This window comes from Pteropus alecto, unplaced genomic scaffold (assembly GCF_000325575.1).
Source record: "Pteropus alecto unplaced genomic scaffold, ASM32557v1 scaffold7, whole genome shotgun sequence".
Lineage (NCBI taxonomy): Eukaryota > Metazoa > Chordata > Mammalia > Chiroptera > Pteropodidae > Pteropus > Pteropus alecto.
In genome coordinates, this window is record NW_006494614.1 from 44,050,508 (window position 1) to 44,076,202 (window position 25,695).

Sequence of the window (25,695 nt, forward strand, 5' to 3'; positions counted from 1 at the left end):
TTTTTTGTAAAACCAAGAAGGCCAAGACTTGACAGGAGGAATAAGAAGATATGGCTTACAGGGAAAAGAGGAGATAATACTTCAACAAATAGTTCAACAAAAAACAGTAATGTAACCAAAATGACAGTGAACAACGTTGAATGTTCTTCTTGGAAAGAGAGTGAAAATGATGTCGTTTCAGTGACGCTATCAGTTTGAATAAAGTTTTGACACTCCTTCAGAAAACATATAACAGAGTGTTATTTGATACCCCACATAGCACTTGACACAAAGGAAGGCCCAAGTTAAATAGATTAGGAAGGGGAAGAAGACAATGAAAAGATGAGAAGAAAGAAGGCAGCAAACAAGATAAATTTGTATTGTGATCTTTATGAAATGTAAATCAGAACAAGATTTTTCCTCTGGTTAAGATCTTACAGGAGCTTCCCATTAAACCCAGAATGAATTTCAGACTCCTCACTCCATGTTGTGAGGCCTTGGGTAATCATGCCCCTGCCTAGCCCTCTGACTTCATCTCTTAAGCCTCTGCCCCTGTGTGTTAGGCTTCGGTCACAGTGAGCTTTTTCTTGTTTTTCTAATACACGGTTTTTCAACCTCAGCACTACTGACATTTGGGGCTGTATAATTATTTGTTTGGGGGGCTATCCTATATATTGTAGGATATTGAACAGCATCTCTGGCTTCTATCCACTAGATTTCCATAACTGCACATACCCCCAACTCCAGTATGACAACCAAAAATGTCTCCAGATATGGCCAAATGTCCCCCAGGTGGTAAAATAGCCTCCGTTTGGGAACCACTGCCAAGCCCATTTCTCCTTAGGGTTTTAGCATCAGTCATTTCTTCTGCTTAGCTACTCTTCCTCTGGCTGGTTCTTGTCATTCGACCTCAGCCTAATTGTCGCTCTTAGAAAGGGTAGCATCTATTGCAGAGCAACAGCCCAATCAGTCTTGACCTTTTTTAAATAAGCTATCTGTGTGGGGGGGCAGAGAGAGAGAGAGAGAGAGATCTGTCTTTTTCTCAGTAGGACATCTGCTTCATGAGAGTCTGCCTTTTTATCGTACTTTGCCTGTGCCTGAAATAGTGCTTGGAACATAGTACAAGCTCCAATAAATATCTTTGAATGGGTAAATGAAGGAATGTACACAAACCAATTAAAGAGTATGATACTATTGAAATCAGGTGCGTACAAAGAGGATAGAAGATCTGGGCAGAGCCTTGTTCTCTGTCAGGCTGATGCATAGGCACTACAGAAGTTTTGAACACCGCTGGTGGGTACAAGTTTCTTTGAGAGAAAGAATAGAAGCCACATTGAAATTGTGAGAGAAAAACTGTTTATCCTTCCAGAAATAAAAAACTTGGAGTCAAAGCTGAAGAAGATGGAGGTCAAACGACTTCCATGTTACTTGCCCAAGAATAAGTGTAACTGGACGCCTCCCCTCCTGTCTGGGTTTCAGTTTTCTTTTTTGCACCATCATATTTCTTCAAATTCCTATGTTAATAAAGCCATCTCTAGGGATGGTGAAGTTCTTGAATTTACCTTACTGCACATGCAGTTAGAGCTCTGACATTCTCAGGAGGGCTTATAGTCTTTCCTTTCAGTGGTGGCAAAAGTCCCACAGAGTTCTAGGCATTCTGAACCTGAAAAAATGGTAAAATACAGTAGAATGGAATGATTTTATCACTTATCATCAGTGCTCCCAGTATATCTAAATGGCCTGCAAAAGGTGCATTTTAAAATGATAAATCTATCCTAATAATTTACCTCCTTTCAGTTTCATTTGGACCAAAAATTAGATACTTTTTAAAAAGTGACTTTAAATCCCCATTTCAGTGCACTCTAACTAAGCATGTGCCGGATACTGGGGGTCACTTTGGCCACCAGGATTGATTTGGTCGTTCTGCCTGCCAGCTGGAAGGTTCTGGCTTTCTCTTCCTCCATTCCTCCTGAGCAGCTTCCTGGATTAAATTCTTATTTACTCATTGATATATACATAGCTCCATTGCCTACTACTCAGTGTTCATTTTACTTTTTATAAAACTTAAAAACAATTTAGGCTTAATTGGTTAAAATCAGGACATTTTAAAGAACTTTGAGTTTATCGTTTTTTCCGTATTGAAAGACCAAAAGGCTCCTAAACTGTCCATAACTCTATCTGTGACTTCAGGAAATTGAAGACTTCCTTTAGTCTTTACCATGTGACAAATAGTAAATATTATAGAGAATATTAATCTCATTTGAAACGTTCATGTTCTGATCATTATAATCTAGCATGAGTCACTAAATCCTTAAGTCGAGTCTCAGATATTCTGGTCAATATGTTAAAGAAGGAAAAGAAGAAAGCTCAGGATGCTCTTCACTTATCTAGCATGGATAGAAATGAATTCAGACACTCACAGAGCTCACCTTTCCCACCCGGGAACCCAGAAGGTCCGAGGACTTTGCCATCCTCAGCTCCCACGCAAGTCCATGACTCCAGCGCTGTTGGGTACAGATCCAGTTTGCTCCACAGAAAAACAGGTTAGCGATATTTATTTGTAAATATATATTACATAATTTTACATAGAAACCATAGACTATCATAAATTATATATCTATATAAAAAGTAAAAAAGTAAACAATTATAATTTTAACGTTCTATTCATCATCATTGTAATTCTGCAGTTAGTTTATTATTACTAATATTTCTTGAGGTTTTATAGTTGTAGCCACAGCCACTGCTGCTATAGCAACAAGAACAACAAGAACAAAAAAAGTAATGTTCATCCATCCTGAAAAAAATAAATAAAACAGTATTCCTCATTCCTCATAATGAAATTCAGTATAGCATCCTTTAGTTTTAAATATGCAAGTATGAAGTCGCTATCAATTTATTTGTTAGAATTTTTATAACTATCAAATCTGTTAAATAAAATACCAGTTTCTAAAAGTGATGGCTGGACAGAAAAAAAAGTCTGAATTGTCACAGAGATCAGAGGCAGAAATAGATGATGGGTCCAGGGCAATAGTAGAAAAACTGACTTTAGAGATAGGAACAAAAGATTTCCCCTGATATAAGAGGAAAAGAATAAGGACAGATGTTACATTACTGATGTGATGACACAGTGCTTATTTCTAAATTCGAGTGTGCTATCTGCTGTAAAATAACTTAAAATTACTATCACAGTCTGCCTTAAAGGACAATAAATGAACAAAATTTTGTCAGATAATTTTGCAGAATTGTGCCAACTCAGAGGCTCCTTCCCCATTTGTAGCTTTTGATAAGTGCGTCAGTACCGCAACTACAGAACCACACTAGAAGCCCAACTTGGTTTGTGCACTTTCTCATTCTATTAGACCAGCCAGAGCACGATGCATAGTAATGTACCTGATGTCTTTCTCTTGAAGACATCGAGGAATCTGGAGTATGGAATGTACTAAAACAAAAGAATAGAAAGCTTTCCTTTTTAGCAATACAGGTTGAAATTTTCTGTGTAAACATTTGTTGGGATGGATGACCTGACATGGTTTTCTAAAGGATTTAGCTTAGGAATAATTAGAATGTGGTATTCATTAACTTTTTAGTTAATAAGGACAAAATCGAGAAGTTTGGAAGTATATTTCATGATATTATATCCCTTTATCTCTTTTTTTATTTACATTTATTGGGATAACATTGGTTCATAACATTATATCATTTTCAGGTGTGCAAGATTATAATTCGACATCTGTGTACTCTATTGCATGCTCCCTACCTAAAGTCTAATTTCCTTCCATTGCTATATATTTGACCCCCTTTATCTCTTCATTCCAAATCTTTTTGCTTTGAATATTTTTTTATTAATGTGGTAAGGTAAATTCAAAATCACAGGAAACCAAAAGTGCTATTTTTCACCATTTATCGTGGTGGCTGTAGGCATGGAAAAGCAATTCCTCTCTCTGATTGTTTTCTGTATGGCATTCTCATACTCTATCATGGATAACAACTGGTTGGGAAAAAAAAAGAGGCCCTCTGGATTCGTGAATTCATGAGTTCATCCATCAATTTATTCATTTCTTTATTCAATCAACATATATTTATTTAGTACAGTTTTATTCTCAGTACCATCTAATTATTATTATAGCTAAAGCTTACATAGTCCTTATGCATGTCAGATACTATTCAAAGTTCTCCGTTTGAACTAACTCATCTAATCCTTATCCTATAAGATCTTGTTTCATCCCATATTATAGATGAGGATGTACATGGACAAACACAATCTCTGACCTCAGAGCACTTACAGACTGACAAAGAGAGCCTTGAATGATTAATTACAAAGTATACCATTATATTACTGAAGGAGTACATACCAGGGAACCTCACCTCAAGTTTAGACGTGAAAGATCCCAAAAGAGGCCTTGTGGTGGAAGTGTGGCTGGGAGGAATATTGCAAACAGAAGGAATCACCCAAGTAGCTTTCAGCGCCTTTGTGGTGGAAAGGAGCATTTTAGGAGGTGAAAAGTCTGGAATGGTTGGGATTTGGGGAGAGAAAGGCTGGAAAGACAGGTAGAGTAACATGTGCAGGACAAACTGACAAAGGACAAAGTTTGCATGAACAGTTAGGAGGTCTTATAGTGTAGTAGTCCAGGCGAAAGGATGAGGATGATAAGAGAGAGGTCGGGGGATCAGAAGCATTTAGGAGGTAGAGTGAACGGGGCTTGGTTACTAAAGAGTAAAGATCAGCCACCTGGTCTCTGGGTGGCTGGAGAGGCTCTTCATGCAGGTAGGAACTCCTCCCTTGGCCCTACAATTGGCATCGCTGGCTGTAGAGAACAGAACATTGGCATCTCTGCTGAAATGAAAAGTCACAATTAGTGCCCATGTTAGAAACCAGGCTCATGATGGAAGAAACTCCGTTTACTGGCCTTCTCCAAAGACACCCACCATGTTTCTGTGGAGAAATGGCCTCGGATATCACTGCCCAGCCCCTTGCTATGTGGCAGACCTTTTCAATTTCCATTTTCTCTTGCCCACACCATCTGTCTTCTCATAATTCTTCTTCCCCACAGCATCTCATAATCTCTCTTTCTTAACTCATAATTATACTTAACTTTCAGTAACTCTTTTCCTCCCTTGATACTGCTATTGAGGCGGACTATAGTTTTGTTTGGAGAATGAATTCAGTTTACTTGAATAGAAAAATCACTGAAAAAATAATGGAAATTGTTTGTAAAGTCCAAGTACAAATGAGGTAAAAGAGTTTTGGAGACAAGCCTTACAGTTGAAAGGGTTCTTTTGAGTTGTTTTAACTGTCATTGGATATAGTTCTAGCAATAACTTTAAATAAGAGCAGGCTCACAAATGGATGATAATAATCTAAGCATTTGGAGGAGGGATTGATGGGGGATTGATTTTATTTTTTGGCAAAACTACAGACGGGATGAAAATTGTTGGAGATGAATCAATGCTGCAAAGCAACAGGTAATGGGATAGTTTGTTACAATGTTTAAGATCCTAGCAGTTGATTGGGCTTTTATTATTACATTATTTTATATACAAGAAGCTTGTGTACTCTAAAGCAAATACAGAAAATTAGTAAGCATGTTGTTTTGAAAGTATTTCTTCTGCCTTAGGTAGGTGTTGTCAATTCCTGTTAATCATCCCTGGGGGTGTTGGTAATGCAGAAAGCAAGTAAATTTGACTGTCTTCCATTCTGAGACTGTTGTGAAACTGTCTCACCTTTTTGATGGCCCTCCCCTTTCTTCCATTTACCCCGACTTTATGCTAAAAATGACTCCTTTCAAATTTCTTGTGTTAAAAGAAAATGAAACTGAATTCATGGTTCGTTAGAGAGTCCTGCAGACTCAAGGTACAAGCAGCCTGCCAAGGCAAAGGAAGGTTAGAGACTTTGGGACTTTTTGTTGTTGTTTTGGTTTTGGTTTTATTGAAATAATGAAATGGAAGTAATTATTAGCTCCATGGTTTAAAAAGAGTCATCTTGTTCTCTTTACAATAGCACGGATTTTATAGTTTGCTTGCTATTTTAGTTTTGGGGTTGTTTTTCTCTTTTTTAGTTTGTTATTGTTGTTGTTCTTTTGTTTGGGGGTTTTGTTTGGCGTTTTTTTTTTGTTTGTTTCATTTTGTTTTCTGTTTCAGTTCTCTCACTCTAAGTTCTAAATAGCCACGTGAAGCCCATCAATATTCAAAAGCCCCTGATGACTCACCACATCCTCTAACTGTTTGAGATGCTAAGGGAACACAGTCATCACGGGTAGTGTCACTGGAATTTTCAAAGGTAAATTTAAAACCAAAGCCATAGTTCTGGGCTCTTTTCTCTTACTCACTTCAAGAGAATTTGTTAAATTTCCACTATGTCCATGGAAGGTCCAAGGATATAAGTTGTAGTGGGTACGGAGATGAACTGAAAAATAGTCTCTGGCTCTGGGAGCTTACATTTAGGTAGAGCAGGCTGGCTTACCCAAAGAGCAGAAAATAAAATAACAAGTGCCATAAGCAGGAGCTAGAAGAAATGCTATGAGAATTCAAAGCATAATGGAAGAATTTTAATAAGTAGATCGGGAAGAGCATTACAAGAGCAAGTGACATGGAAGCTAGGTCTCAAAGGATTGGTAGAATTTGAAAATTCTAAGATTGAGGGAAGAACATTCTAAACATTCCAGGTTTAAAGAATATTACGAGCAATGGTTTGGGAACAGGAAGGTAAGGAAAAATATGTAGAGTTGGCAGGGATATTCGTTTAGCTGGAGCCTTGGAGATATACAGGAAGTCAGAAGAAATAAGGCTGCAAAAATGAGTGGGAAATTGTTAAGATGGTTGTTTCAGAGAGAGAGAGAGAGAGTAGAAGAATAGAAGGAAACTTCCCCTTTAACATTCTATGCTTTCATATTGTTTTAATTTTTTACATTTTTTTTTTTATTGATTAAGTAGGGCCACATTATGAAAACCCTTGAATGCCAAGCCAGGAAATTTTTTTCATTTAGTTGCAAGGGAATCACTAAAGTAGAGGGAGCCATGGTGATAGTTGTGCTCTGGGAAGGATTTTCTGGAAGAAATCTTTAGGGTATGTTGGAGATGAGGCTCCTGGAGACTTTAGTAAATGGCTTAAGAAATATAATAGTCCAAGCTGAGAGTTATGGAAACAGAGAAGAGGCAAGGAACAAGAAGAGCTCTTACAGAGGGAGCCCACTGCAGTTCTTCAGGCATTAAGGACAACCCTGTTTCACCTTCTTCCTGGCTTTCTAAATTTCCCTGGCACTGAGGATGCAGCTTCAGGCAGAGGCAAAAGAACAGAGTAGCTGGTGCTTCTCTGGGATGCATCTTCAAACCTTGAGTCGGTTCCTTGAGTTTGCTTTACTCCTGTTTACAGGATTACTCTCTAGACCAAAGCTACTGTTATAAAGGTTTGATATACTCAATCCTCCACTAAGTTGAAAAGAAAGGCTCAAAGAGAAGTCCATGGAGGTAAAAGTCACTCATTAACCAACTAGAGAAAAAAAATAGAAATGAGATTTTTATGAGATCCTTTCCAGTTTGCTTTGTTGTAGGCCTCAAATACTCACCTCTTACATTTCAAGTTTCTCATGACCGAGTTTACCCTCACTTTTGAAACTGACCACTTTCATCTTTGCATTTTTCCATAAATGCAATTAAAGAGGTGGTCAGTAAATGAATCTTTCCCTCTCTATAACTCTATGGCCAATCTCACTTCTGCAGAGCATAGTACTGACCAGTTAGCCACGGTTTGCTCCCAGTGCTACCTCTGGAAAATATATCTTTACATCCCTCCTATTTGAAGCGTTTTGAGAGAAAGGAGGGGATGGTGAGAGAGAGAGAAGAAGAAGAAAGAAAGAACATATCTCTGCTTTTAGATCCAAAATCAAGGCTCACGCCCATTTCTAAATGTTTGTTTTATCTGATCATATTTGTGATTTCAATAAGATCTTTAAACTTAAAAAGTAAACAAACAAATAGAAGTCAGTGTGTTTTCTAAAGGAAAATGGCATGGTTTTAGATGGGACTCACCTTCTGATATTTAGATTCAGCAGATACCCATGAGCCCATCTGCCTTATCTATCTTTCTATTTTGGAAGTCACCATCTATGAACACCTCAGGATTTTTTAATGTAGTAGGGGAGATAAATAGGTAGCTAAAGCTGTCTTTAAGTATAATGAATGCTCAAGAAAAGGGCCTAGAGAGTTGAGGGTTCCTGCAAAACCATAGTCCAGTCAGCCATCAATTCCACACCTTTGAGGAAAACAGTATAGTCAGGAAGGAGAACACAGATTCCAAATGTGGGGAGGATTCAAAGAATTAGAGGTATCAAAGAGGCAGAAAATAGTTTGGTAAAATGGATTCCTATTCCCTATGAACTTTAAAATTGCCTATTAAAATTGCTAGGTTAGATATGTAAAGGAAGACCATGAACCTAGAACCCAAGTGCTCAGTGAAGTGACTTAGAAGAGAGATCTGCTGATGACTGTGAGGAGAAGATGGTAGAGGAATGAACCTGAAAGGGGAAAAAGTTTGCATATATTGTGTCGTTTGCCTGTGTATTTATTTTCATCAGCATGAATGAGTATTGTTCTAGAATCACAAGAGCAACAGGTAAAAAATGCAGGCCAACATCTCCCTTCCCCCACCTTGTTGTAGGAAAAATCATATTCTGGGATAATGCTATGGTTATTATCTGGTCCTGAAGCTTGGTGAGAAAGGCTATATTTCTTTCGGTTATGTCCATAAAGTAGATTAGATATTGTCTACTCAAGAAATTTAATTCTTCAAATAGGAGTGATACCCTCAAATCTCCTTTCAAAAATTGCTAGGAGAAGTATTCCACTCAGGTCTGGCAGAGTACCCTAAGCAAACAATTATGGAAGATCAATTACCCTAAGTGATTTACTTGTATGCAAACAGAAAAGTAAAGGATGGTCTTGGGTATGGGAAACCCTATCTTTTGGCTCTAGGATACAAGATGGTAAATATGAGGTTTGCGTCAAAACAGGTAACTTTCATTTTATTAAACACTGCATTCAAAAATTAATTCTTCGGTTGATTATTTTGAGCTCATGTTTTATTTCCCCATATAAAAGTAGGTTGGGTTCCCTGGGAATTAAAGTCTGAGCTAAATGTTTATTGGGGAGGGCCCTTGGGACCAAGATCTGTGGAAATGAGAGCAGGACTTGGCAGAGGGAGAAGCTAAGCTGCGATGCAGTCCTGACAAAGGCTTCAGGGACTTTGAAGCTGAGTAGGCCTTTCAGAATCATCTCCCATTCAGGCAAGGGGACGGGGCCTTTCTAAAGTCATGTCCATCAATCATTGGATATGGGCCTGCCCCTAGAAGGTGGCATGGCTTTAAATGAGGCAGTTTTTTTCAGCTGAGAAAATCTTTAAATAGGGTCAATGTGCTCCTAGCAGCTAGAGGAATAAATCCTTCATTTTTTTGTTTTTTTATTAAATTTTATTTCTCCCACCACCCTTCTTCAACCCCCACCTCTGGCATTCACCAATCTCTTCTCTGTATCCCATTTTCTGTTTTTTGGAATCCACATATGAGAGAGATCATATGGTATTTGTCTTTTTCTGGCTGACTTATTCCACTAAGCATAATGCCCTCAAAGTCCATCCACATTGTGACAAATGGCAAGATTTCATTCTTTTTATGGCTAAATAATTTTTCATTGTATGTTGTGTGTGTATCACAAATTTTTTATCCATTTTATCCATCAATAGGCACTTAAGTTTTTTCTATATCTTGGCTATTATAAATAATGCTGTGATGAACATGAGGATGCATATATCGTTCTGAGTTAGTATTTTCATTTTCTTTGGATAAATATCTAAAAGTGGAATTGCTGAATCATATGGTTGTTCTATTTTCAATTTTCTGAGGAACCTCCATAATGTTTTCCATAGTAGCTGCACCATTTTCATTTCCACCAACAATGCACCAGGGGTCCCTTTCCTTCACATCCTCACGAACACTTCTTATTTCTTGTCTTTTTGATTATAGCCATTCTGACAGATGTGTGGTGATATCTCATTATGATTTTAATTTGAATTTCCCTGATAATTAATGATGTTTAGTACCTTTTCATGTACCTGTTGGCCATCTATATATCTTCTTTGAGAAAATATCTATTTAGGTTTTCCACTCATTTATAAATCGGATTATTGTGGGGTTTTTGTTTTTGTTTTTGTTTTGGGGGACTATTGAGTTGTATGAGTATTTTATGTATTTCAGATTTTAGCCTCTTCTCAGATATATGATTTGCAAATATTTTCTCTCATTTAGTAGTTTGCCTTTTTATTTCATTGCTGGTTTTCTTTGCTTTGCAAAAGCATTTTGGCATGATGTATTTCCACTTATTTATTTTGCTTTTTTTGCTTTTGTTTTTGGTGTCAGATTCAAGAAAGCATTGCCAAAACCTATGTCTTGGAGTTTACAGCCTATATTTTCTTCTAGGAGTTTTATGGTTTCAGATCTTACATTCAGAGCTTTAATCTATTTTGAGTTAATTTTTATATATGGTGTAAGATAGTAATCAAGTTTCATTTGTTTGCATGTGGCTGTCCAGACTTTCCAATTCCATTTATTGAAAGACTATCTTTTCCCCATTGTATATTCTTGGTTCCTTTGTCATAAATTAATTGACCATATATACACGGGTTTATTTCTAGATTCTCAAATCTGTTGCATTGATCTATGTGTCTGTTTTTATGCCAGTGCAATACTGTTTTAATTACTATCACTTTGAAATACAGTTTGAAATCAGGGAATGAGATACCTCCAGCTTTTTGTTCTTTCTCGAGATTGCTTTGGCTTTTTGGGATTTTTTTCTGGCTCCATAAAAATTTAGGATTATTCTATATCTTTGAAAAATGCCATTGGAATTTTGATAAGGATTGCGTTGAATCTGTAGATTGCTTTGGACATTTTAACAACATTGATTCTTGCAATCCATGGAATATTTTTCCATTTATTTGTGTTCTTCAATGTCTTTCATTAATGCCTTGTAGTCTTCCATTTACAAATCTTTCACTTCCTTGGTTAAATTTATCCCTAGATATTTTATTATTTTTTTAATAACTTTTATTTTTGTTTTTCAATTATTGTTGGCATACAATATTACATTAGCTTCAGGCATACAACATGGTGATTACACATTTATATAACTTATAAGATGATCACCCCTATAAATCTAATACCCATCTGATGTCAGCATAGCTATTCCAATATTATTGACCATATTCCTTATGCTGTATTTTATATTCCCATGACTATTTCATAATTACCAATTTGTACTTCTTAATTCTTTCCCCTTTTTCACTAACTCTCCTCCTCCAGCTCATCTGGCAACTATCAAAATGTTCTCTGTATCTATGAGTCTGTTTCTGTTTTGTTTGTTTGTTTTGTTGTTTGGTTCCACATGTAAGTGAAATCATATGGCATTTGTCTTTCTCTGTCTGACTTACTCCAGTCAGCACAATACCTTCTATGTCTAGCCATGATATTGTAGATGACAAGATTTTATTCTTTTTTATGTCTGAGGAATATTCCATTGTATATATGTACCACCTCTTCTTTATTCATTTACCCATTGATGGACACCCAGGTTGCCTTCATATCTTGACTATTGTAAATAATGCTGCAATGAACATGTGAATTTATATGTCCCTCCAAAGCAGTGTTTTGGGTTTCTTTGGATATATACTCAGAAATAGGGTTACTGGGTCCTTCTTTGTCTCTTGTTAGAGCCTTTGTTTAAAGTCTAGTTTGTCTGGTATAATTATTGGTACCTCAGCTTTTGTTTGTTTGTCTGTTTGTTTCCATTTTCATGAAATATCTTTTTTCCATCCTTTACTTTCAGTCTGTGTGCGTCTTTCAATCTAAAGTGAATCTCTTGAAGGAAACATATGTAAAGATCTTGTTTTTTTATCCATTCAGCAATCCTATCTTTTGATTGGAGCTTTTAATCCATTTCCTAGTTTGTCTGGTATAATTATTGTTACCTCAGCTTTTGTTTGTTTGTTTGTTTGTTTCCATTTTCATGAAATATCTTTTTTCCATCCTTTACTTTCAGTCTGTGTGTGTCTTTCAATCTAAAGTGAATCTCTTGAAAGAAACATATGTAAAGACCTTGTTTTTTTATCCATTCAGCAATCCTATCTTTTGATTGGAGCTTTTAATCCATTTACATTTAAAGTAATTATTGATATATATATATTTATTTCCATTTTATTATTCATATTTTTAATATTTTTTCCCTTCTACTTCTTTTAAAAGAAGTCTGATGTTTTTAATACTAGTTTGATGTTGATGAACTCCTTTAGCTTTTTCTTATCTGAGACGCTCTTTATCTGTTTTTCTATTCTAAATGATAGCTTTGCTGGGTAATGTTGGTTGTAGGTCCTTGCTTTTCATCGCTTTGAATATTTTGTGCCAATCCCTCTGGCCCTCAAAGTTTCTGTTGAAAAATCACCTGCCAGTCTTATGCGAGCTCCCTTGTAGATAACTAATTGCTTTTCTCTTTTAAGATTCTCTCTTTGCTTTAATCTTTGGTATTTTAGTTATGATGTGTCATGGTGTGGTCCCTTTGCGTTCATCTTGTTTGGGACTTTCTGCATTTCCTGGGCTTGTATGTCTATTGTCTTCACCAGGTTAGGGAATTTTTTCATCATTATTTCTTCAAGTAATTTTGAATTTCTTGTTCTCTCTCTTCTCCTTCTAGTACACCAATAATGCAAATGTTGTTACGCTTGATGCTATCCCAGAGGCTCCTTACTAGGGGAAGGAACTCTTTTCTTGTTGCTGTTCTGGCTGTTTCCTTCTACTGTATTTTCTAAATCGCTGATTTGATCCTCTGCTTCATCTAATCTATTATTGCTTCTCTCTAATGTATTCTTTATTTCAGTCATCATATTCTTCATTTCTGACTGATTCTTTTTTACATTTTCTATTTCTTTGTTAAAGTTCTCACCGAGTTCATCTACTCTTCCCCTAAGTTCATTGAGCATCCTTATAAACAGCATTTTGAACTCCACATCTCGTAAATTGCTTGTCTCCATTTTGTTTAGTTCTTTTTCTGGAGTTTTGTTCTGTTCATTCATTTGTGACATGTTTCTTTGTCTCCCCATTTTTGCTGCTTCCCTATGTTTATTTTTATGTATTGGGTAGGGCTGCTATGTCTCCTGGTCTTAGTTGAGTGGCCTTATGTAGTAGGTATCCTCTGGGGCCCAGTGGCACAGTCTTCCCTGGTCACCTGAGCTGGGTGCTCCACATGTGTCCCTTGTATAGGTTGTGTGTGCCCTCTTGTTGTAGTTGAGCCTTGGTTGCTGTTTGCATGTCAGTGAAAGAGGTTGACCCTTGGGCTGATTGGTTGTGAGTACTGGCAGGTGACTACAGTGGAGGAGCTATTGTGCAGGTGCTCATCCTACAGAGCAGTATTCGCTTTAGCAGGGCTTTGGTGCCTTCCCAGTCTGCCCTTTGGGTGTGTCATCTTTGGATGCATCTCCAACTGGTGCTCCAGCTCAGTCCGAAGCTAGCCACCCGGCATGCTGGCCCCAGGACCAGCTACAGCCTAGGTCCATCTGGCATGAGTCCACCAAGCAATCTGCAGATGACCCACACCCATGCTGGGCTTGGAGGTGCCTCGAGGGGCCAAGCCACTAACCAAGGCTGGATGCTGCTAGTTCCATGAATGGGGCTGCTCAGCAAGAGGTACAGGGCATGCCAAGGCTTGATGCTGCTTGTTTGGGTTTTGTGAACCTTTGAGAGATTTTACAAAAGTCCATAGCATGAGTCAAGACAGGCCATTTGTATAGAAAAGAACTGGAAGCAGGTTGGATGGACCCACAAGTCAGGTGGAGCAGGATCTCAGGGAATGATCAGGCCTGGCAACCACTGTTAGCCAGGTTGATGGAGACTCAGATATAGTGACTGTCTGCTTCTGCATGCCCGGAGGGGGAAGGCTCAACAAAGAAACGATAGCTTCTGCCAACACTTCTATCTGAGAGAAAGCTGCCCCTCCAACTCTTGCCCTGAAGCCAGATCATTCATTTCCTCCCTGTATGTCTTTGGTGCCTTTTGAGCTGCTGTCTCAGCACTGGAGCTCAGAACAAGTGAATTCATCAGTGGATAAGTCCATGTACACCCCTTTAAGAGGAACACCTGGGACTTCAGCAGTTCTCTGTCTCACTCAGTCACAATCTCCGCTGATTTTTCACATCTAGATTTTGTGGGGACTTCTCTCCCTGGCACTAGAACCATGGGCTTGGGAGTTTGGTGTGAAGCTGGGACCTCTCACTCCTCTAGGGAGGACCTTTGCAGCGGAGATATAATTTTTGATTTGTAACTGCCACACACAAGTATTGGACCAGTTCATTCTGTGTCTCCACCCCTCCTGCCAGTCTCAAGGTGGCTTCTTCTGTATGTCCCCAGTTGTAGAACTTCTGTTCAGCTAGACTTTAGGCAATTTTCAATGATTTTTGTTCTGTAGTTTAGCTGTAATTTTGATGTGGTCATGAGAGGAGGCAAGGACAGCTTTTATCTACTTCACCATCTCACCTGGAAATCCCTAGGTATTTTATTCTTAAGGTCCTTAATTCTTTAAGGGGTATCTGGATGGCACATCACAGTATGCACCACAGGTAGTAAGTTTTCCACAACACCTAAAATACCAATGTAGTCCTTAATTTAACTGAATTATATAACTTTATAACCTATAATGTAGCTCTTTGGTATTATGACCCATAAAGCCAAATAAATATAGGAATTGTGTAGTCACTATTTTTAGCATTGTTTCCATGACAAAATATATTCTGCATTGCTATGTGGGATGCCAGGGACCCATGCCCTATCACTCTGTCGTCAGAGAAACAGAAGGAATCCTTTCTCAAAAAAACCTCTCTCGCTCTCTCTCGATCTCTCTCTCTCTCTCTCTCTTACACACACACACACACACACACACACACATGTGCATGCATGCATATATGCACATACACATGCGGTCTTTCCAGACATGGCAATAAAACATTTCTCTTTCACCAATTATATATTTACTCTCTAGAACATATGAAGTACTGTGCCATTCTAGATGAGATGTGAATGTAAGACATTCTACCACAGAGGCTGTGAGGAACATGGAACACTATCCCTAGCCGAAGGAGAAGTGGCTACTATTAATTCATTTAATTAGCAGCATTCACTGAATTTAGGCTATTTAGCTGGCATTGTGCTAGGAATGGTAAATTAAAAGATGAAAGTGACCTACTATTTGTTAAAGGGTTTTCAGTCTAGCAGAGGGACCTGTGGTGAACATGCATAGAGAGTACCATGGGACATGAAAGGGGACTGGTCAACTTTTCCTGGGTAGGTTTAGGAAAGCCTGCGTGGGAGAGGTGGTATATGAATAAAATCTTCAAAGAGTCATTGCATTTATGTCTGGCAGAATGAATAGAGGAGGGAAGAAAAGTATGTTTGTGATGTTCAAACATCTGGGTTGGCTGGATTACAGGGTTTATGTGGATAGGATAGTGTTTAGCAAGAAATAAATCTGAAAAAAGGACCAGCTCATGAGAAGTTTATAAGCCATGCTTTCAAATTTAGAACTTTTTTTTTTGGCAGTTGGGAGCCATTATGGCTTTATAACAGGGGAGTAATGTGGTCAGAGTTCTGTTAAAGAAAGATCACTGAGAGCAATGTACTAAGTAACTGGAAACTAGAAGGAAGGTAGCTAGGATGTGGTAGCACTCAAGATAAAAAATTATTGGGGCCTGAATCAAACCAGCCACAGTAGGAATTGAAAATTTGAGAAATGTGTAAAAGGTACATAGGAAGGAGAACTGATTTGCAACTGATTAGAATGGAGATGAGATGAACAGTCTAGAATAATTCTCAGGTTTCTGAGTGGATATGGTTCCATTTACCAAGGCAGTGAATACATGAAGAGAAGCAGGTTTGGAGGGAGAGTTTATTAGTTTAATTATGGATATGTTGAGAATGAGTAATTGAAAGGAATCTAAACTAATTAAATACATAACTTTAATGCTCAAGACAACAAGTTAATTAGAAATATGGATCATGGACTTGTAGCCAAGAGAGAGGATAAGGTGATCCAAAGAGATGCGTAGCAAGGAAAAAAGGACCAACGGCAGAACATTAAGGATCTGCAGTATTAATGGAGTAGTCTGAAGCAGAACTAGCAAAGGAGAATTGGGAGAGGCAAGAGAGAGTCAAGAGAGAGTGAGATCTCAGAAGCCAGGCTAGAGATTGAGTTTCAAGGAGATGGATGTGGTTAACAGTATCGAATGTTGCAGAGTAGTCAAGTTATATGAGAACTACAAAGTCTATTGGATTTGGATGGGAAGCGATCAGTGACATTTGCCAAAGCAATTTCAAAGAGTGTGGAGGCAAAAAGCTCCCTGTACCAGATTGAAGAGTAGGAGGTAAGGAAGTGAGCCAGGAATGGTCACACAGATTACTGGAGGTAGCCTCACTTTGAGGCTAAGATTGTAAAATGGAGTTTCTCTGTGATGTTGAAGTCATTCAGAATATTGGCAGGAAATGGGGTGGAAAAGAAAACCCTGAGCCAGAAGCACAAATCTGCTTATGGTAGCTGGGTGGTTATTCACTCATTGGACCAATGTATACTGAGTAGCCTTAAATTTTAGCATCAGAGAGAGCAGGACTAAGTGGCAAAAATCTCTAAAGAGGAAAAATTTTGGCCTTGGCATTAAAAAATCATGATTTTGAAATGGCATTTGTGTGTCAGAAGAAGACTAATACTATCTTTGGCCTTTCTGTTATTTATATTGTAGGAGAATGAACATCCGCTACTTGAGACAGCTCCAGATAAGGCAGTTTTCCTTTAGGAAAATGTCAGATTTCAGTGAAGAGAAAGAGGCGAAGGAGATGTTCGAGAATATTGAGCATGTGGGAGAGACTAATTAACAATGGAATGTGGGGTCCAGAGGGTGAAGTAGGACATGTTCTCAGGAAGGCTAGAAGTGGAAGGAGGAATGGGTGAGATGAGATAGAGGTAGGACAAGGAGGTAAAGAATAACATGTGAGATGACAGTTGCCTAGAGGGGCTTGCATTTTGTGGGTGGCCAAAGATGACAGGGATAAAAGTCATGGTAGGATTGATTATTCTTGAGGCTACAGGCCCAGTGAGTGTAGAAAATTCAATCTCTTATTGGTTTTTAAATAGTATGCTTCTACAGATTCCCTTTGAAATGAACTCTCCCTGGATGATGTGTTGGAATTGGGGTGAGGGAAAGATCAGCTGTCTTCTGGAATTTTCCACTCCCAGTGAAATCACAGGACCCTGTGAGGTTAGGATAAAGATACAGCATGGAAAGGGTTGGAAAGGCTTTGGAAAATCTCTTTCAGTTAGAGTTTTCCCAACATTGTGGGGAGGCAGTTAGTATGGCCCCCATATCCTCTTCTGTTGATGGAGTTCTGGTTGATTCCAGCAGTAGCAACAGCTTTCCTAGGGATGGGGGCATCACTTGTGGGCTGCTCTTGCATCAGTGGCAGTAATTTTGTGGCTTTGGAGATATGGGTCATTCCTAAGTCAGATATTTATAAATTTGGTATTGTATTTCCTAAATTGTAAGCTCCTAAATATGTCTTCACCATTCAGAGGCCTCCCCTGAGCCCCCTCTGGAGGTAACATAGAGACATAAAGTAAGAGAAATAGAATTGAATCAAGAAGACTCCTTTTTCTGGTCTGTTTGATTTGGGTCAGGCACAGAGCTGGGAATCCTTAAACCTTCTGTCTGACAGTTTTAACTCTGTTGCTTCCCATGGCCATAACATAATCAGACTTCATCCTGCGACGAGAGACAATAATTGCACTGAGCTACATCACTTGCCTTCACCCTGGAGTTTGAGAATTCTATCAGCACTTACTTTTGCAGATATGATTTTCTGGGATTTATACCAACAAAGATGAAAATGGTTTCTGTCAGTGTGTTCAGGAGGGAATGTATTTTGGAAACATGATAGACAAACCCCGACTTTATTTGTAGCATAAGACATGATCTTTATAAAACGTCTATCCATTGCTCTGACAACCCAAGCCAGGATTTACCACTTTGCTCCTACTACACTTAAGTTTCACTAGTTTTCATGTTTATGATTATGTTGTTAATATTTACTGCAATCAGTATATATGCTTAGGTAGGGGAGTGGCTATTATGGGAAAGGCCACAATTGGAAACAATAAGCCTTTCTCTGCTGTACACATACAAAATTAATCTTTTTATTAGAACCTCAGCCATTGTTTGAAAAACCTTTTGTCATCTGTTACTCTGCCTCTTAACCTCCCTCAGCCAGAAAGCTTTGCTCAGAAATACTGCTTCACCCCCTCCAGCTGTATTTCAAGATGATCTGTCTCCTCATCTCATTCCCTCGTTTCTAGTTATGCTCATGAATCTTTTGCGTTCTTTTGGTAAACAGATTTCGTGATAATCCTACAGCAACCCTTTTTTTTGAACATCTTGAGCCTCATAAAATTTTTTGTGTTGAGCACTGTTCTGAAACTGACAGAAGAGGTATGCCTTCTGGCTGGGGCTACCAGATCTCAAAAATAAAAATAGAGGACACTCAGTTCAATTTGAATTTAAGATAAACAATAAATTTTATTTTTTTTTTTTAGTGTAAGTGGGTCTCATTCAATATTTGGGACATACTTAGAATGAATACTAAAAAGTTATTCATTCTTTATCTGAAATTCAAATTTAACTGGCAAATCCTATATTTTATCTGACAACACTACCTCTGGCCCTTTTCTTCGTTGCGATGTTTCCTTGTTTTGGGATTCTAGGTAGCTTCTAAGGAACTGCTCCAGAAGAGGAATAAGGAGGCCTTATGTGTCCATTAGCGTACAAGACTGCTGCAGGGCTCCCCTTTTGGGTGGTGGCGGGGAGGCAAGTGGAGTTGATTTTCATGTTAGTACCATTTTTTCCTTTGTCCTTCATCTATTTCTTCCTAGACTGGTGGAATTCCAGGTTTCTGGTCCCAGTAGGGGGATAGGGGTATTATAGTACATAATGTTTCTCAAACTTTTGCCTCAGGATGCCTGTCAACATCTCACAGGGTACTGTGCTCAGTGGGACACTGAAAAACCTGCTGTACAGTACTCCGCATGAACATATTTTGCTACAAGTAGAGTTACTGTATTACTGTATCCAGCTATTTATTCTTTCCATTTATTGTCAGTGCCTAGTACTGACTCAGACCATGGCATGATAAACTCCATATCTTGTTGTGAGTGTATTCTTAGGGCCCAGTCATTTATTTATATATGGTTATTTGGGGAAATAAGTTTCGAAACCAATACTTTCATTAATAATGTGACTTACTCCTTTGGAAAATTTTCAGATCCCCAGAAATACTCTGAGCCTAGTCTCCTCCTTCTGACAAACCAAAATAGAGCTATTATATATACTACTTTCCTTCACCGAAGTACTCTCCACTCTAATTTGACTAACCATACAATCAGGATAGCCTACCAATGTTTACGAAGGCAGCTAGATGTAGAACCTTCCAGGGCTTAGTTCTGTGCATGATGCCATATGTCTTTGTGAAGTGGACAGATATAACAAAGGGAATTTAACATTGTGGTTTTTTCATCTTCACCGTATGATGAAAATCAACTCAAGGCTACCCTGAGTTTTTAGGTGATGGGATTCCCCTCTCTAGTTATGTTGTTGAGTTGGTTTACATATCTCTTTTTAGAAGTTTTATTTCTCTAGAAGCTCAACATTTACCATCTGATGGTCTGAGTGACATTTTGCAGCACATGAGTGACCTTACCTACAAGAGTTTAATGGGAGTAAGACAATGGTCCTTCCAAGAAGTGCTATGTAACAATTGGCTTACCCTTCAGGCCTCACAACCAAACAGTGTAATTGAGGTGTAAGCACCATTTGGACTTTGAATGTAGGCATGGTATCTTTTTCTTTTCCTCTCAGTAGAAATTTATATTAGTGATCACAAGCTAATGCCTGACATATTCTTTTATAAGACTATAGTATAGTACTTTATATTTCAAGCCTTATGTTGCTCAGTCATTCTCCCATATTACAGTAAAATCTCAATGACATTTGTTACCTCGGTGTTTTACAGTCCACTGATATGACATGAGAAAAAGCAATTGAGCCTTTTTTAACTATTAGTCTGCAATGCTCCTCACTTAACACAGTTAACAGAGTGACTCTAAATGATTTCCACCAATCACAGCTATGCAGATATATGTGTATGAACTTATACTTCCATGCATACACACCACAGACGCTCACACAATACACATACACACACACACACACACACACACGTAACACATCGCATACATGTGCATACACCAACTCTTTCATTTTCTGTGTGTGTGCCTTTCTAGTACGTCCTGTCCTGTTCTTAGTCTGTACTAAATTAAACAAATGTCTTGCCATACTTACTGGTCCAGAACTATCTAAATGGTGATTTACTGACTCATAGGTTAAATTTCAATTTTTTTCCATTCCATTAAGTCTAGCAGCTACCGGGTTGCTATCCTCTAGCATTTCTCTTGCCCTTTATGATTTCAATGAATTCCTTTGGCCCACTTTATTCTGTAAACACAAGCAGGATCAGAACAGCATTTGGTATGTATGAGATAATGGAAAAGCGATGCTCTGCCTAATGTGGGTTTTTCTGTGATTTTTCTCACCAAGGCTCAAGATGGTCTTTTGATAAGGTCCTACAGGGAGATAGACAGGATTTACCGGTCTATTGCTCTCTCCAAACTCATCAAGGTCTGTTAAACTGATTATGTTAGCTTGGATATACAATGGATAGGCTTCTTAAAAAAATTCTAAGCAGAAGTAAAAACCTAATTGGTTACTATATTCCTTTCATAACTTCATTGCTCATTACCCCTTCCAATGTAATTACATTTGCAGTGTGAAATAATCAATTCTTGCTATTAGCAAACAGAACCCACAGGACCTCATTATTCCCAGGCTCATTGGTTCAGTGTTGAATTAACCATTTTTGTGGAATAGTTTTGTTTGACAGAGGATTGACTCTGGGATTTAAAACCCTATTTTTTACCAAGTACAGGCATGTGACAGTGCTGTAGATGTGTCTAACATATCCAGAGAGAAGAACTCCCTTCTATCTGTGCCATTCACTGTCACACCAAATCTGCCAAAGGTTAAGAAGCGAGATGGTCAGCTGACCCCTGCTGCAGCCTGGATTCTCAGTATAACTCTCTCTCCTTTCCACCCTTTCCTAATCCCACAGTAAAGACTTCTGGCGGGGGATAGGAATGCTCTGCTCAAAATATCCCTCTTCTCCCCTAGCCTGAAATTGCCTCAGTTTCAGCTTCATTTGGGTAAATGAGATAACAACCTTTTAAAGGTTAAGCTATAGAAATATGCATCATTCTACTTTAGTGCATTTCATTTCATCAACTCCTTTCTCAGCTTAGATAAACAGAGATAATTTGAGGAAATGACACATGTGGATGGGGTACTATGGCAGTGGAGGCCTGTTTTCTAGAAGCCTGGAGAGCAGACACGCTGGTAATAGGAGAAGAGGGGCACAAAGAGAGAGAAAGAAAAATGAAATTTCCTACTCAGAAATGTTGCTGCTCTTAGCTTCCTTCCTCCCAGGGCTTACTCCAAGTCAGGTACAGCTGTCATTTAACTGAAGTTAACTCCTGGGATTATAGAGGTCAGAAAAGAGTGGGAAAGGGGTCAGGGAACCAACCACAGTCAGCTGGCTTCCTGGTAAATGATGCATCAATCCGAAGAGTCTCTTATTAAGACAGACCCAATTGTTGTGTGCAGCCTATAGAAGGACTTTTTAGCACGGCATAGGGAATGCAGTTAGCATTAATATGTTGACTAGGTAGAGGGCCAAAGAGAGAGCAATTGGGGGGATTGTTTTATGAGCTATATAGATGTCTAACCGATGTACTGTACACTTGAAACTAATTAAAAGAAGTAAATAAAATTTTTTAAAAAGATTATTCTTATGTCACATGTGGCCACACATTTACATAGCATAGCTAGAATGATGCCATAGAATATTTGATTTTTAATTTTACAAGTAATACTTGCATGTAGTTTCCTTTGAAAAATTTAAAATCTTACAAATAACTGTTTTTTCTGACAGCCTCCCATTCTCCACCTTCCCAATTAGAACTGTGCATATGAGATCATTTCCCTTACTTTTTCTTTGTATATATACATATATATGTATTTATATATATATGTATATATAAAATATATAAATAATATAAATATATTTATGATATATAAGTACATATTTTTCTATATATATAATAAATCCATAGAAAATGTATAACATTATTTTATATGAATATATTTTTATGTTGCACCATAAATGTATTTATTCAATATTCGGCAAATGTTAAGTGCCTTCTCTGTACTGGAACTGTTTTAGGTGCTGGCAGTTGAATTCTGAATAAAACAAAGATTTCTCGCCATCATGAAACTTACATTGTAGTAAATGCTATCATTCTGAAACGTCTTTTTTCACACAATAATGTGTCTTGGAGGCTTATTCATTTTTATACATGTAGATCTACCTTGGTCATTTTAAATGATGCATAAATGTGTTTATGTATTTAGACATTCCCATTTTGATGAAATTATTTTCATGAAATTTTGACCAGTAATCTGGTCTGCTGGATATTTCTCTAGAGTTGGCCAGCAGTGGAGAGGGCCCCCTTGCAGCTTTCCTTCCCTCTCTGTGGTGAGAGAGAGAAAGTAACTGCACCTCCTACATCACTTTGTGGTGATTTTGTCAGTTGTATTCTGTGTTGTCAGATCAGAGGTACAATGCAAGAGAAGTATCTGAGAATGCTGGTAAGGAAACATTTCTTTTTTTGCTTAGGATAATTCATCAAAGATTTAATGATAAGGATCAAAATTAGAGTGGTGACAAGGAGAGAAGAAATGGAAGAGAATTGTGGGCAGGAAACTTGTGAAGGGATGGCATATGCCTGGACCACAACAGCAAGTGAACATGATCACATCAAAGGAGAGGAGGATAGGCCAGTTTATCTGAGCCCAGATCAAACATTGTGGAAAGATCTATTTTGGTGTTAAACTCCCATTTTTCATCTTCCAATATGGTTCCTATTCATGACATCACCTAGTTCTCTTTTTAAATCCTCCTGAACTATGAAAGCCTGCATTCCTGTTTCTAGACATTCTGGTTTGATAAAGATGTGAAAAAACTCTTCTGTCTGAACAAACAGAATAAGGCTTATAAGAAGATTCTCAAGTATGGAATGAAATCCAGTCCTCATAATTGAAATATTTTCCTTACTTCATTCCAGTCCACATGAATTTAATGTGCATTTACATAAAAGTTTTTTTTCATATAGTTAGAAAATTTGTGAGTTTCAGAGTTTTCTTTTTACAGTTGAAGTTTCAGAGCATTTATTTTGTTATAAACCTGCTTCATCACAACTTAACATAGAAACATTTATGCTTTTCTTTGGTTTGTTCACTTTAATCATTAGTGAAAACAATGCTGAGGTTTCCATCATTAATTAAGTTTTGATGTTCAAATTAGTGTTATGTTATTTTCCATTTTTCTATCCATTAATTTAACCTAAAAACAATTAAACCAAGTAGTAAGGGAAATCATCAAGTCTTCAGTTTGGATGATTATTTTTGGAAACTTCATTCAAGTAGTTTCATAAGAAAGATAATCAAATGTGTTTCACTACGTGTTTTTCCTATGTGAATATTATACATGGCTTCTATAACTGTTTATTAGCAAGGAAAATATTGGACTTAATTGAAGTTTCAATGATTTCATTCCTTCATATTAGAGGGTTAGTCTAAAGAATGCAAAAATTAAATCTTACACATTTTATGTTTATGTATATGTGTAATTAATAGAAATTTAGAGAACACATTTTCATTCTTTTTGACTTTGTGCTCTACATGAAAGAGGGTTTTCTGACTCACAATCTCTCATGTCATTCTCTCTGCTGAAATTCTAATGCCTAGATGGAAGTGACAGTTTACAGTACCAGGAAGGAAGAAATAGGGGTTCGCTCCTCATGTGAGCCATTTAACATCCCAAAGGAAAGAGAAAAACAAAAACAAAAAATTTTAAAAGAAAAATCTTGTCAACTTTTTACATGTGGGCACCTGTAGATCTAGACAGCCCTTATGTAAATGTCACTATCAGGGGACACCACCAGGTTTTGGAGGGCCTGAAGCTTATGCAGTCAGGAAGGGTTCTCTTGAAGAAAAAGAGTACAAATTCATTAATTTAAAAGTAGATATGAAATTAAATATTTAAGAAATAATGAGAAAAATCTTAATCATGTCATGTTACAAATTTTAAAAAGCTAAAAAGTAACAAAATCCAGAAAAATACAATTTTTAATTAATTGTTTGACACACTTCTATAATACTTTCTCTCTAAATTTTTTGCTGCATAATCTTTGATCACCATATTATATAATGATTTTGTAATATTGTTTTTCATAGAGAGAAAAGAAAGATTATTCCATTTTCTTCTAAGCATGGTTGGAGGAAACTTGTTTATAGTATTGGTAGTTTTAAAAAGATTCTTTCAGCTTTGCAGCTCGTCCTTGTTAATGTCATGTAAATTGTTAGAATTGTTATCAAAATTGGAAAAATTCCGTCATGTTTCTTTCTTATATGGACTATCAGATTTGGAGGAATTTTCCACATCCACATCCCCATCTCCGTGCTCATACATTCAAACCTTGTTTCTATTCCAATATCAAAAACTTTCAGCACTGGGTGCCATGCCACAGGGCATGTTCATATACTATTATAACCTCTAGGCCTATACCTTCATATCACAATGCCAGGTGAGATGGAAGAGTGCGTAAAAAATGTATTGCTAGAGACCATTCCTACACCAGGACCACTAGCAATAAACAGCATAAACAGAAGCAACTGAGAACCGTGTAACTGTATTACTCTAAAATCAGATTAAATGTTCTTGTTAGGTCCTAAAATGTCAGTGGCCACTCCAGTACTCCACACTTTCAGGCTAGATGGGAAGTGTAATGGAGGAAAGTCCAACTGGGAAGATCCAGTGGTCCTGATAGATTGCAATTAAAATATCTTACTTTTACAATACCTCATGATCATACTCATCCTCTCAGGGGCCCATGCAAGTGAGAGATCCTAAAGATTGTGCTTTATTAGCTTCATGGTAACAATGCCTCAACATATTGTGGATTATGGTGAATAGGGGTTGAGCTTCTAAAAGTAATCAGCCTGCTAGTACCTGCTGTTTGTATGACTTGGGCAGACTCAGGTGATGGGAGTCTGGAAGAGAAGAAGAGGAGGAAGCCTGATGCAGATGCCACAGGCAGTGGGGGAAACAAACCTGGTTGCAGGTTGGCTGGCAAAAAAAAAAAAAAAAAAAGGCAGCCAGATTACTTGCTGTAGGAGCTCAAATGTCATGATCAACTCAGATGAGAACACCAGTAGGAATCCAGCCATTGTAGTATGGAAGAAAGAACGTGAATTCTGGAGTCATGAAGATCTGGACTAGAATCTTCATCTATATACCCTAAGTAGCTCTGTAACTTTGAGCATGTTACTTAACCCCTCTGAGCCCCACTTCCCTTATCTATATAAAACTTAGGTTGATACCTACTTCTTTGAGTTGTCGAAGAATTTATTGGGAAACAAAA

The 25,695-nt window shown here is 37.7% G+C and overlaps 1 protein-coding gene across 4 annotated transcripts in view; it reads left to right on the top strand.

Annotated features, from left to right (window-relative positions):
• KIF6 (kinesin family member 6) overlaps positions 1 to 25,695 on the top strand; it is a 369,189-nt gene that overhangs the window by 170,903 nt on the left and 172,591 nt on the right. For 2 of the 4 annotated variants that reach the window (XM_006926847.3, XM_025042753.1), the window contains one exon: positions 2,307 to 2,522. In XM_006926847.3, coding sequence (XP_006926909.2) covers positions 2,307 to 2,522 — 216 coding nt within the window. Of the gene's footprint in view, positions 1 to 2,306; positions 2,523 to 5,171; positions 5,443 to 20,576; positions 20,630 to 25,695 lie in introns of those variants that run through there. The other 2 variants (XM_025042754.1, XM_025042755.1) reach the window with 2 other exon arrangements.